The 14,584-nt window shown below is 38.8% G+C and overlaps 1 protein-coding gene across 2 annotated transcripts in view; it reads right to left on the bottom strand.

Moving 5' to 3' along the window:
- The window catches only part of CEP290 (centrosomal protein 290), a 121,891-nt gene that overhangs the window by 62,209 nt on the left and 45,098 nt on the right, over positions 1-14,584 (bottom strand). The window contains exons 18-22 of one of the 2 annotated variants that reach the window (XM_084640647.1): positions 4,341-4,433; positions 3,936-4,020; positions 2,734-2,876; positions 1,803-1,967; positions 441-590 (exon numbers count right to left, since the gene is read on the bottom strand). In XM_084640647.1, the coding sequence (XP_084496773.1) occupies positions 441-590; positions 1,803-1,967; positions 2,734-2,876; positions 3,936-4,020; positions 4,341-4,433 (636 nt within the window). The remainder of the gene's footprint in view (positions 1-440; positions 591-1,802; positions 1,968-2,733; positions 2,877-3,935; positions 4,021-4,340; positions 4,434-14,584) is intronic. The other variant, XM_084640648.1, reaches the window with a different exon arrangement.

Raw genomic sequence — 14,584 nt, 5'->3', positions numbered from 1 at the left:
CAAAGCACATCAAGCTTAGGAGCCCAAAAATGAAAAAATTGAGTACCTCAAGCTGTCCAGGAGGAGCCAATACATACTGAGTGTTCTTCCAGACATACTGAAATATTCCTGATTTTTGGGATCTTTAAATTGCATTTGATGACTACACTGCATATGAAACAATGCAATTCTAGGCAAGAAGTCTTCTTTGTCTTGTTGGGTACAGGAGAGGAAAAAGGGATTGGCCCTTCCTTGCAGATTGCTTTGGTGGGATTAGAAATTAAATAATCTCTAGCCCAGAGATGTGATACAAGGAAGGTTCAGGCAACTGTATTCTATTACAACAATACACATTACAGTTTTTAGGAGCCTCCCCAGTTTCCACATATGATATAACAACAGATTTGGAAGGAGTCAATACATGTTACAAATACCCCAAGTATGCAGGTTAAATCAGTTACCTGTAAAAGATGTATTAAATATTCGTTCTGAGAATTAACTATATTAGCACTTGAAGGAGTCATCCCTTCTGGACGGTTTACTCCTCTGAATACTATATTGGCGCCTTCCGATTGACGTAACAAACAAACTTCATCTTTAAGTTGTGCAATCTAAAGAAAATAAATAAAGAGAATAGAAGCAGTAAGAAGAAACTTCTATTATTCAGCCAAAAATATGGATGCAAAATGTAGGGATGTCCGGTCTCACACTGTTTTGAGTTATAAACATTCCCAATTATTTTTTATATGTTTTAAAGTAAAGTTTTCTATTTTTAAAATTACAATTCCACAAAAAGATTAAAACACAATACTTTGAGTCAAATGGCTAAAAATGATCAAGCATCCAGAGCAGGCTCACACAGCTGGAGATCCATCTCAATTTTACTTTAGCTGCTCAAGCATATAATTTGTAGGTTATTTTCTTTCTTTTTACCCACAAACATTCATATGGAGACTGAGCTAAGCCTCAGTGTCCAAAACTGCTAGGCTCAGATGGCTATCCAGCACATTTACTCTAAATTTACCAAGTCTTTCTTTTTTAAACCCTTCAAAGAGCTTTGACTACAATCTCTAACGACAATGCCCCAGAAAATACTGTTCTGTAATGCTACAGATACTAGGAAGTCATACTGGATCACACAGCTGTCTTAAAGGGTTCATATAGAGAGTCTGCCTTTTTATAAAGATGTCACTTTGAAGATATGTTTAATATTAATATGTTATAGCCTTTGGGACATATAATATAAACATTTGGAAACATTCACAGTTGAGCTAAAATCACCAGCTATTATTTCAGTGGCCAAAAGGGAAAATATTTTAAAATCAATTTATTTGTTGAATCCCTATTAGCCTTGCTATTTGAATCTCTCACATATGTAAGAAGTGTAAGATGATTATTGCTCATTTTAAGAAAAAAGAAACAAAAATCTTTTTGCAACTCACATTTAGCACAGCTCTCCCCAACAACTCGCCTAGTAGACCAATTCTATGATGGGGCCTTGGTATTAGGGTTTTTGTAAGTATGGAATAACATTTGAATTATTTGGATTTTAACTCAGTGAGAACAAGTACATAGATTATAATCTATAAATATAGTAACAAGTATGTATGATTGTATCTCTTGTCAATTATATATGAGGTTTTACATATTTTCAAAATGTGTAAGTAAAATAAAATGTGTGAGTTACATTAAAAAAACTGACAGCAATATCTAGTATTTAAAAGGATTTTAATACAAAATATTAAGTGTATTTTGTTCTATGTTAGTCATGGAGACAGCAAATTATTCTATATTAGCACTGTAAAACAAATTAGAATATATACCTTTACATTAGCATTTGCTAACTGGTTAGAGAAATTTGTTGCCTCTTTTCGAGATCCTTTCAGCTCCTGCCTCAATTCTTCATTTCGCCCCGTAAGCTGGTCAACTTGAGCTTTCAAATGCAAACTGGCATCAAATATTCCCTCTGCATTCTTTGATTCGATTGCCTATCACAATAAGAATTAATTTAGTAAACAGAAAAACAAGAAACAAGCAAAAGAAAGCAAATACTTTTCCATATTTCCCAATAAACTGGAGCTTTCCAGTGTGCATAAGTGGGGCTCAGAATTGCAGCTGCTGTGACAGAGGGAGTACAGGGACTAATACCATCCAATCATCATAAAGGGGAAGTGAGAGACAAAAGTAGGCAAAGCCATAACTCAACCCCATCCTCATGTCAGCTCGTAGAGCTGGCTGTCTGTGCTGAGGGGAGTTCCGACAACCCAAAATGTGCGTGTCACTGCAATCCTACCAGGAAACCTAGGAGCACTGGGAAGCATTCTGCTTTACGTAGCTATGACTGTGAGCTGGGCGCAGATCTAGCCGCTAAGTGATTAAGAAAACTAAATCTAACAGTACAAACACTTTCATGCATGAACATCATCATGTCTCAAGCTAATATTTCAGTGATCTGATCTCTACCATGACAACTCAAAGTAGATTACTTTTAAAAAGTCATATATTTAATATATTATAAGCTGCTTTTATGTAAAATACTACATCCATTTTTGAAGTATTCTGCAATGCTTTAAAGATTGACTATTCAGTCAAGATGAATTTTACTCTCATTTGTCATTTGATTTGTGTTTTTAAGATTTTAGGAAGTATTTTGAACATATAACAGCTAATGTTCAACAATGGAGCAGTCAAAACAAAGAGAACTCTATAAGTAACTTCTACCAAGCCAAATAATTCAAATGAAAGAAGGTTTACATTTACTAATCGCTCCAGACTAGGGATCATTAAGGCTGTTTCTCCTCCTTTCACACTAGGATCCTTCTGCATTTCCTTGACAGCTTGTAATATCTCTTTCATTCCTTGCTCAAGCTGCTTGTTTTCTTCTGATAATTCTTTTACTGCAATACAATAATGTATATTTCTAAAATTACTAAAATATTTTAAAATACTCTGGAAAAATACAAGTCCATCTCAGTTTCTGTTAGTCTGACATATAATAAAAATGGCTCATCTTATTCAAAGAAATACACACCCACCTACAGAGTTCAGAGACTTCAGATTTCTGTGCACAAGTAGTAAATGCATCATTCTGACTCCCCAACCCCTTGTTTACTAATGATCTGATCCAGCAAAGCACATAAGCACATTCCTAACTTTAAGCAAGTGAGTTGTACCACTGTCTTCGATGGGACATTCATGGGTTTAAAGTTAGGCATGTGCTTAAGTGCTGTGTTGGATTACATCTAAGCAATTTGTTTTTTTAAATACCAACCATATATTAAAATAAATAAAATGTGTTCCATATAGTGCCACTGATGTTAACTTTTAAGTTTAAAATCAGGAATATGTACCACACAATAGAAACTCTTTTATAGAAGATATATGAAAGTTTAAAGTATTTATTGAAGTTCTAAAGAAATAAGAGACCTTGGTAAATTAACAGACATATTGGAGCATAAGCTTTCGTGGGTGAATACCCACTTCGTCAGATGCATGCATCTGACGAAGTGGGTATTCACCCACGAAAGCTTATGCTCCAATACGTCTGTTAGTCTATAAGGTGCCACAGGACTCTTCGCCACTTTTACAGATCCAGACTAACACGGCTACCCCTCTGACACTTGGTAAATTAAGTTTCATTATCATCATTTTGTAGCTTATCAGGACCAACCCTCAATCTACATTTCAGAGTTTAAAGGTATTAGGTCATAAAAGCCTTCCATATATATATATAGCCATCCAAATATATATACACACACATACAGTGCCTTTCATGCATTCTGAAAAACACCAAGTAAACTGTACCTTAAAATATTAAAGGAAAAATTAGATTTCCAAGTGTAACAAAATAAAGCAGGAGAATATTAGCCCTCTAAAAATTATACATAAAGATCTGACTATCAGCAGCTATTTATAAATTTAATCATGGCCTATACTAACAAAGAATTACAGCTTACATTTAGATTGAAATTTGGCTATCGCAGTCCTGTTCCATTCCAAATCTTTCTCTCTCTCATTTAATTCTTTTGCAAGGTATTCATTCTACCGGCAAAAAAGAAAGAAACAATCTTAAAAACTAGATTTTCAAGACATAAGATTTAGAGTCTTTTAGTATGAGAATACTTAAGAGCATACCATTGAGTGATGGCTGTTAAATAAAACTAGATGCCTGAAGAAATATTATTAAATCATACATATTTGACAGTACAATTATATTATTGTAAGAGGACAGTAAAAGAAATAGTGTCATCTGCACAACAACAAAACCAGTAAGAATAGTTTATTAAAATAAAAAGAAATAATGTTTGCAAGCATTTAAAGTTTCCTCTCTTCATAAATATCCTTTGAAAGCCTTGCTCTACCTGCACTGCTTGGCTTCTGTATCTCTCAAGCGCAAGTTCTGCATTTCTATATAATGTGTTCTTGGCCAACAAATCCCTGGATATCTGCTTATTCTAGAGGAACAATCAATAATTAGCAAGTGATTTGATTTCCATTTATGTATGTTATCTTTCCAAGACCTTTTCTGTGATATGAATAAAGAAACAACTATTACATTTTAGCAGTAAATTAAATGAATTATATTATTTGTTTTATAATTTTGTTAACACATAAGTTAAAAATGCCCTGTTGGAGCAAAGCATAAGAGACAATAGTTTAAAAGACTGACTTATACAGACATGAGTCCCATTTATCAATTATGAGTATCAAAAAGAATAGTTTAATAAATCTAGAAAATACCTCTCATAGTTGTTACTCATTGAAGTTAGCGATGGGAAAGAACTCTTTAATTAACTCGTCCATTCCTGTGCTAATGATTTTCCCTACTCCATATTCTCCAGGGTTTCTTTCAGTCCAATTTTAAAAGATTCATGCAATAGAGACTTCACTACTTCCTTTGGAAGATTATTTCAGCAGTCTAATGTAGAGTTCCCCAAATTTTTCATATTGTAGACTTCATGTCATGAACGCCTCCCATCCGATTCATGATCAAGTGGGCCACCTCCCCTTCCACTGGAAATCCAATAAAATCCCTTTGGGAAGTACAGCAGTTGCTTACACAGACAATTAATGTTAGGAAACTATTTAGTGCATAGAAAAATAAATATAACTTTGCGTATGTGACCAACTATCTCCTTTCTGAATCACTGGAAAGCGTTCCATATACCACCATCTAGGAACCACTAATCTAACAAATTTCACCACTTGAAATCTTTTCCCAATATTAAATCTACAGTTTCTTTGCCACTAGATGGAGAGATGGGAGAGGAAAGTAATTGAAAGCCAGCTCAGAAACTTCTCACTAGCTGGAGGATGACTGAAAGAAAGGAATCTTTCATTTCCTTAATACCTTGGTTCTTTTCCTTGCTATCCTCATTGGTAGCAGAAGCTTCAGAAGCTACTTCTCCCCTATGCCTTACATTGGCTAAAGCTGCGGCATCCTTTCACAGAGGACACTGCTCTGATATTCCGCCAATCACAGACTCATAGAAATGTAGGACTGGAAGGGACTTCAAGAGGTCGTCAACTCCAGCTTTCTGCACTTAGGCAAGACCAAGTAAACCTAGACTATCCCTGACAGACATCTGTCCAACCTGTCCTTAAAAACTTCCCATGATGGGGATTCCACAACCTCACTCGGAAGCCTATTCCAGTACTTAACTACTTATATAGGTAGAAAATGTTTCCTAATATCTCATCTATATCTCCCTTACTGCAGATTAAGTTGATTACTTCTTGTCCTACCTTCAGTGCACATGGAGAACAATTGATTACAGTCCTCTTTATCAACAGTCCTTCACATATTTAGTCTTCCTTTCTTGACTAAACATGCCTAGTTTTTTAACCTTTCCTCATAGGTCAGGTTTTCTAAACCTTGTATCACTTTGGTTGCTCTCCTCTGCACTCTCTCCAATTTGTTCACATCTTTCCTAAATTGTGGTACCCAGAATTGGACACAGTACTTTAGCTGAAGCCTTACAAGTGCTGAGTAGAGCAGGACAATTACCTCCCATGTCTTACATAATATACCCCTGTTAATACACCCCAAAATGATATTAGCCTGGTTAGCAGCTGCATCACACTGTTGACTTATATTCAGTTTGGGATCCTCTATAACCCTCTGGTCCTTTTCAACAGTACTACCACTTAGCCAGTTATTCCCCATTTTGTAGTTTTGCATTTGATTTTTTCCTTCCTAAGTGAAGTACGTTGCACTTGTCTTTACTGAATTTCATATTGTTGATTTCAGATCAATTCTCCAAACCGTCAAGATCCTTTTGAATTCTAATCCTGTCCTCCAAAGGGCTTGCAACCCCTCCCAACTTGGTTTCATCTGGAAATTTTATACGAATATTCTTCTCTTCATTATCCAAGTCAGTAATGAAAATATTGAATAGTGTCTCTCACAGGACTGACCCCTATCGGACCCCACGAGATACATCCGCACAGTTTGACAGTGAACCATTGATAACTATTTGAATATGGTCTTTCAACCAGTTATGAACCCACCTTATAGTAATTTCATATAGATCACATTTCCCTAGCTTGCTTATGAGACTATCAAATGGAATTGTGTCAAAATACTTGGTAAAATCAAGATATAGCAGTAAACAAGTAACTCTGTCAAAGAAGGAAATTAGGTTGGTTTTTGTTCGTGACATATCCATGCTGGCAATTCTTTACAAGCCTATTATCCTCTGTGGAGTGTTGTTGTAGCCATGTTAGTCCCAGAATATTAGAGAGACAAGGTGAGTGAGGTATTATCTTTTATTGAACCAGGTTCTGTTGCTGAGAGATACAAGCTTTTGGTCTACACAGAGCTTGTCTTCAAGTCTGGGAAAGATACTCAAAACATCACAGCTAAATACAAGATAGAACAGATAGTTTATAGAATAAGTAGTTAGTGGTCTTGATATACACCTTAACACACTCAAAATTGCCTTCACCAAACAAGGATATTCCACCAGAGAAGTGGATCGCATCATGGAATCTGCATCAATACAGAAATAAATCCCCCTCTGACCGCACACCCTTGGGTGTCACTTACCACCCCACACTGAAACTGATACAAGGCATCATCAAACAACTGCAAGTCATACTCAATGGGGACCCCACACTGAAAAAAATCTTTCCTGGCCTTCAAACAACCCCACAGCCTCTCCAAGCTCATGATCAGAAACAAGCTCCCCAGAGACCAGGACACACCAACTCAAAGTAGCACCACACCCTGCCACAACAACAGATGCAAAACCTGCAGACATATCTCCATTGCTATAATGATTAACACTCTCCACAACACATCCTTCCAGACCCATGGATCCTACACATGCCTATCACAACATGTGGCCTATCTCATCCAGTGCACTAAATGTCCCAATAACAATTATGCGGGTGAAACTAGACAATCACTACACTCTCGAATGAATTCAAACAAGAAAATAATAAAAGACAAAAACACCATATCACCTATGTGTGAACACTTTTCACAAAGCAATCACTCTATTGCTGACCTACGAGACCTCATCCTCAAAGGAAACTGCACAGCACTTTCAAAAAAACAAGCCTGGGAGCTTAATTCATAACTCTGATAGACACTAAAAATCATGGTCTTAATAAAGACACTGGATTTATGGCATTCTGTAACCCACTAACCCCCAGTCGATTTGTCCTATGACTACAAGGGTGTTAACGGGCCACTTCACCTTGAATGGTTCATTAGAACATGTGCTAATTACTTATGCTAAACTATCTGTTCAATCTTGTATTTAGCTGGGACACTCTTAGGCCTTGTCTATGCTGCCACTTTACAGCGCTGAAACTTTCTCGCTCAGGGGTGTGGAAAAAACACACCCCTGGCGCTGCAGGTTTCAGTGCTGTAAAGTGGCAGTGTAGACAGTGCACCAACACTAGGAACTGTGCTCCCGGCGCTGTTAGCTACTCGCCTCAGCTCCCAGCACCGGTGCTACAACTACACAACCACATTAAAGCGCTGCTGCAGAAGCGCTTTAACGTTGCTAGTGAAGACATACCCTTAGTACCTTTCCCAGACCTGAGGAAAAGCTCTGTGTAGCTCAAAAGCTTGTCTCTCATCAACAGAAGTTGGTCCAATAAAAGATATTACCTCATCCACCTTGTCTCTCTGTTACTCTCTAGGTGCTTACAAATTGATTGTTTAATAATCTTTCCAGGTATTTCGGTTGACTGGTCTATAATTCCCCAGGTCCTCTTTTGTTTCCATTTTTAAAAACAGGCACTATGCTAGCCCTTCTCTAGTCCTCTGGGACCTCACACAGCCTCCATGAGTTCTCAAAGGTAATTGCTGATGGTTCCAAGGGTGCTTCAGCTAGTTCCTTAGGAACCCAGGAATGAAATTCATCAGGCCCTAATAACTTGTATACTCCTAACTTATCTAAATATTCTTTAACCTGTTATTTTCTGTTCAATTGACGGGGTACCTGTCACCTGAGGACGGGATGCAGAGATAAAGTTTCTTGACACCTTAAATGACTGCTTCTTGGAACAGCTGGTCCTGGAACCCACCAGAGGAGAGGCAATTCTTGATCTAGTCCTAAGTGGAGCACAGGATCTGGTCCAAGAGGTGAATATAGCTGGACCACTTGGTAATAGTGACCATAATAAAATTAAATTTAATATCCCTGTGGCAGGAAAAACACCATAGCAGCCCAACACTGTACCATTTAATTTCAGAAAGGGGAACTACACAAAAATGAGATTAGTTAAACAGAAATTAAAGGGTACAGTAACAAAAGTGAAATCTCTGCAAGCTGCATGGAAACTTTTTAAAGACACTATAATAGAGGCTCAACTTAAATGCATACCCCAAATTAAAAAACATAGTAAGAGAACCAAAAAGAGCCACCGTGGCTAAACAAAAAAGTAAAAGAAGCAGTGAGAGGTAAAAAGGCATTCTTTAAAAAGTGGAAGATAAATCCTAGTGAGGAAAACAGAAAGGAGCATAAACACTGGCAAATGAAGTGTAAAAATACAATTAGGAAGGCCAAAACAGACTTTGAGAAACCAAAGTCTCAAAAAGTAATAGCAAATTTTTTTTAAGCACATCAGAAGCAGGAAGCCTGCTAAACAACCAGTGAGGCCACTGGATGATCGAGAACGATAAGGCCATTGCAGAGAAACTAAATGAATTATTTGCATCCGTCTTCACGGCTGAGGATGTGAGGGAGATTCCCAAACCTGAGCCATTCTTTTTAGGTAACAAATCTGAGGAACTGTCCCAGATTGAGGTATCAGTAGAGGTGGTTTGGAACAAATTGATAAATTAAACAGCAAAAAAGTCACCAGGACCAGATGGTATTCACCCAAGAGTTCTGAAGGAACTCAAGTGTGAAATTGCAGAACTACTACCTGTAGTCTGTAACCTATCATTTAAATCAGCTTCTGTACCAGATGACTGCAGGATAGCTAATGTGACGCCAATTTTTAAAAGGGGCTCTAGAGGTGATCCCAGCAATTACAGGCCTGTAAGCCTGACTTCAGTACTGGGCAAACTGGTTGAAAATATAATAAAGAACAATATTGTCAGACATACAGATGAACATATTTGTTGGGGAAGAGTCAACGTGGTTTTAGTAAAGGGAAATCATGCCTCATCAATCTACTAGAATTCTTTGAAAGGGTCAACAAGTACAGATGCTCCCCGGGTTACGCAAGACCCGACTTATGCAAATTCTCACTTACAGAAAAAGATCCATAAGCTACAAATAGGAGTTGTTTTTTTCTTTTTCGGGGAGGGGTGTATGTTTGCGTAACGTTCGGGTATACATTTCTGACTTACGCAACATTCGAGTTACGCAAGGCTTTCTGGAAAGGAACAATTGTGTAAGTTGGGGAGCTTCTGTATGTGAATCAAGGGGATCCAGTGGATATAGCATACTTAGATTTTCAGAAAGCCTTTGACAAGGTCCCTCACCAAAGGCTCTTATGCAAAATAAGCTGCCATGGGATAAGAGGGAAAGTGCTCTCATGGACTGGTAACTGGTTAAAAGATAGGAAACAAAGGGTAGGTATATATGGTCAGTTTCAGAATGGAGAGAAGTAAATAGTGGTGTCCCCCAGGGGTCTGTTCAGGGACTAGTCCTGTTCAACATATTCATAAATGATCTGGAAAAAGGGGTAAACAGTGAGGTGGCAAAATCTGCAGATGATAAAAAATTACTTAACATAGTTAAGACCCAGGAAGATTGTGAAGAGCTACAAAAGGATACCTCAAAACTGGGTTTTGTTGCCTCAAAACCGGGCAACAAAATGGCAGATGAAATTTAATGTTGATAAATGCAAAGTAATGCACATTGGAAAGCATAATCCCAACTATACATATACAATGATAGGGTCTAAATTAGCTGTAACCACTCAAGAAAGAAATCTTGGAGTCTTTGTGGATAGTTTTCTGAAAACATCCACTCAATGTGCAGCGGCAGTCAAAAAAGTGAACAGAATGCTGGGAATAATTAAGAAAGGGATAGATAATAGGACAGAAAATATCATGTTACCTCTATATAAATCTATGGTATGCCCACATCTTGAAAAATGTGTGCAGATGTGGTAGGCCCATCTCAAAAAATTGGAATTGGAAAAGGTTCAGAAAAGAGAAACAAAAATTATTAGGGGTATGGAATGACTTCCATATGAGGAGAGATTAATAAGACTGGGACTTTTAAGCTTGGAAAAGAGATGGCTAAGGGGAGATATGAGGTCTATAAAATCATGACTGGTGTAGAGAAACTAGATAAGGAAGTGTTGTTTACTACTTCTCATAACACAAGAACTAGGGGTCACCAAATGAAATTAATAAGCAGCAGGTTTAAAACAAATAAAAGGAAGTATTTCTTCACACAACTCACAGTCAACCTGTGCCAGAGGATGTTGTGAAGGCCAAGGCCATAACAGGGTTCAAAAAATGGAGGATAGGTCCATCAATGACTATTAGCCAGGGTGGGTAGGAATGGTGTCCCTAGCCTCTGTTTGCCAGAAGCTGGGAATGAGTGACAGGGGATGGGTCACTTGATGATTACCTGCTCTGTTCATTCCCTCTGGGGCACCTGGCACTGGCCACTGTCGGAAGACAGGATACTGGGCTAGATGGACCTTTGGTCTGAGCCAGTAGGGCCATTCTTATGTTCCCTATTTTGGCTTGTGTTCCTTCCTCCATGTTGTTAACATTAATTGTGTTGAGTATCTGGTCACCAATAATCTTTTTTAGTGAAGACTGAAGCAAAATAAGCATTAAACACCCCAACTTTCCTGATGTCATGAGTTATTACCTCTCCTTCCCTGCTAAGTAGAGAACCTATACTTTCCTTTGTCTTTCTTTTGCTTCTTATGTATTTAAAGAACCTCTTCTTATGGCCTTTTATGTCCCTTGCTAGGTGTAACACATTCTGTGCCTTAGCCTTTCTGATTTTGTTCCTGTATGTTTGTGCTATAGTTTTGTACTCCCCCCTAGCAATTCATTAATGTTTCCACTAATATCAAAGAGCAGCACTGTCTCAGCCCCCACCTCATCCAGACAAGAGCTGTAAATTACTGGACTTTATCTAAATGTAAACTATTTAACAAGTTTCAGAGTAGCAGCCGTGTTAGTCTGTATCCGCAAAAAGAAAAGGAGGACCTGTGGCACTTTAGAGACTAACAAATTTATTTGAGCATAAGCTTTTGTGAGCTACAGCTCACTTCATCAGATGCATTCAGTGGAAAATACAGTGGGGAGACTTATATACACAGAGAACATGAAACAATGGGTGTTACCATACACACTGTAACAAGAGTGATCACTTAAGGTGAGCTATTACCAGCAGGAGAGCGGGGGCGGGAAAAACCTTTTGTAGTAATAATCAAGGTGGGCCATTTCCAGCAGTTGACAAGAACGTCTGAGGAACAGTGGGGGGAAGAGGGGGAGAATAAACATGGGGAAATAGTTTTACTTTCTGTAATGATCCATCCACTCCCAGTCTTTATTCAAGCCTAATTGTATCCAGTTTGCAAATTAATTCCAATTCAGCAGTCTCTCGTTGGAGTCTGTTTTTGAAGTTTTTTTGTTGAAGAATTGCCACTCTTAGGTCTGTAATCGAGTGACCAAAGAGATTGAAGTGTTCTCCGACTGGTTTTTGAATGTTATAATTCTTGACGTCTGATTTGTGTCCATTTATTCTCTTACGCAGAGACTGTCTAGTTTGGCCAATGTACATGGCAGAGGGGCATTGCTGGCACATGATGTCATATATCACATTGGTAGATGTGCAGGTGAACGCCTCTGATAGTGTGGCTGATGTGATTAGGCCCTATGATGGTGTCCCCTGAATAGATATGTGGACACAGTTGGCAACGGGCTTTGTTGCAAGGATAGGTTTCTGGGTTAGTGGTTCTGTTGTGTGGTGTGTGGTTGCTGGTGAGTATTTGCTTCAGGTTGGGGGGCTGTCTGTAAGCAAGGACTGGCCTGTCTCCCAAGATCTGTAAGAGTGATGGGTCGTCCTTCAGGATAGGTTGTAGATCCTTGACGATGCGTTGGAGAGGTTTTAATTGAGGGCTGAAGGTGATGGCTAGTGGTGTTCTGTTATTTTCTTTGTTGGGCCTGTCCTGTAGTAGGTAACCAGTCAGAGAACCCTTCAATCTCTTTGGTCACTCCATTACAGACCTAAGTAGCAATTCTTCAACAAAAAAACTTCAAAAACAGACTCCAACGAGAGACTGCTGAATTAGAATTAATTTGCAAACTGGATACAATTAACTTAGGCTTGAATAAAGACTGGGAGTGGATGGATCATTACACAAAGTAAAACTATTTCCCCATGTTTATTCCTCTCCCCTCCCCCGGCTGTTCCTCAGCCATTCTTGTCAACTGCTGGAAATGGCCCACCTTGATTATCACTACAAAAGGTTCTCTTCCCCCCTGCTCTCCTGCTCGTAATAGCTCACCTTAAGTGATCACTCTCATTACAGCGTGTATGGTAACACCCACTGTTTTATGTTCTCTGTGTATATAAATCTCCCCACTCTATTTTCCACTGAATGTATCCGATGAAGTGAGCTGTAGCTCACGAAAGCTTATGCTCAAATAAATTTGTTAGTCTCTAAGGTGCCTCAAGTCCGCCTTTTCTAATTAACAGGTGACTCACCTCATGCCACAGACCCTTCCTCCAGGCCCCAGGGGTGCTCAGCCCTTCCCCCCATCCCAACTCCAACCCTAACCTCCCCCCAAACCTGCTCCCCCGCAAACCTCCCCCTCCACCTTACCTCTTCCCAACCCCGCTACACCTCCACCCCACCCTCTTTTGCCCCAATTCTGCCCCCTCCCCTGAGTACACCCTATCCCCACTCCTCCCCCTCACTCCCAGCGCCTCCTGCACACCACAGAGCAGCTGATCACAGAGGGCGGGAGGCGCTGGGATGGAGTTGATTGGTGAGGCCACAAGTGGACAGGAGGTGCTAGGGAGGAGGCAGGGAGCTGGCTACCGATGGGTGCTAAGCATCCACTAATTTTTTTCTGTGGGTGCTCCAACCCTGGAGCACCCATAGAGTTGGCACCTATGCCTCATGCTACTGTGGCTTGTTGCTTAACTGAAACTAAAATATAAGAATGGAGGGAACACTACAGTCATGAGGGAGTCTGAAAGATAAGATTGGAAGGGGGAGAAGTTAAACTTCTCAAAAGTTAAACTTCTGCAAAAAACAAAACTGACCACAGAACTAAAAAGCTCTCTAATCTTGTTTTCCATTTAAAAAAAACAACAACAACTCTTTTACACTTTTGCTGTCTACATATTGACTAAGAAGCAGTTGTGATTCTGGTGGCTTTATATTTAAAGAACTTTCTATGTTTTATTACCGAAACCTTAAATGTGCTGGAATGGAACGGTCTTATATACTTTAATCAAGTTGAAACACAGAAAATAAGAAATGTACTTTGTCTGTTATCTGTTACTGAATATATTTTCTTTAATAATTACAAAAGGTAAACTTACAGGTATAGTGGAGAAGCCTCACCTGTGATCTAAGAAAAAATAATTCACTCCTCAATTGCCCTATGAGATTTTCGACTGGATCTACCTGACATACGTATTCTGATGGTCCACCTTCAAGTCCACTTTTCAAAATTTCTGCCTGCAATGATTCTGGAAAGGCTATCTGTTCTTTGCTGACATCATGAAAATCAGTTAAGAAATCAGAATACTTTATCTGAGAATAGTTCTGTTCATCTTTCAGCTTCACTGCTTGTGATTTGTATGGTGTTACTGGCTTTCCAAGAATAGACTGACAAAAAATGGCAGATTTTTGACTAAGAGACAGCCCTCCCTGGAAATCTTCAGAAAATGTTTGGTCTGAACCAGAGCATATTGCTGTTTGTTTCTGAAAAGATGCTTTTTCCCCATAATTTTGGCCATTCTGTCCTTGTATCTGCTGGCTTTTGGAATCCTTTTGAATTATTTGTGCAGCAGAAAATGAACATGGATGGTCTGATTTTAAGCCTTTTGATAGCTGTCTATTAGTTGCATAGCCTGTTGTCCCTAGTGTCTCTGTAGATTGTAATCCTGATGATCTGTAAAGTTCTTTTATAGTAAAAGTTTCTGAA

Source organism: Lepidochelys olivacea, assembly GCF_965140295.1.
Source record: "Lepidochelys olivacea isolate rLepOli2 genome assembly, chromosome: 1".
NCBI lineage: Eukaryota > Metazoa > Chordata > Testudines > Cheloniidae > Lepidochelys > Lepidochelys olivacea.
Note: the sequence above shows the minus strand (reverse complement) of the source record. Positions and strands in the feature narration are given on the sequence as shown.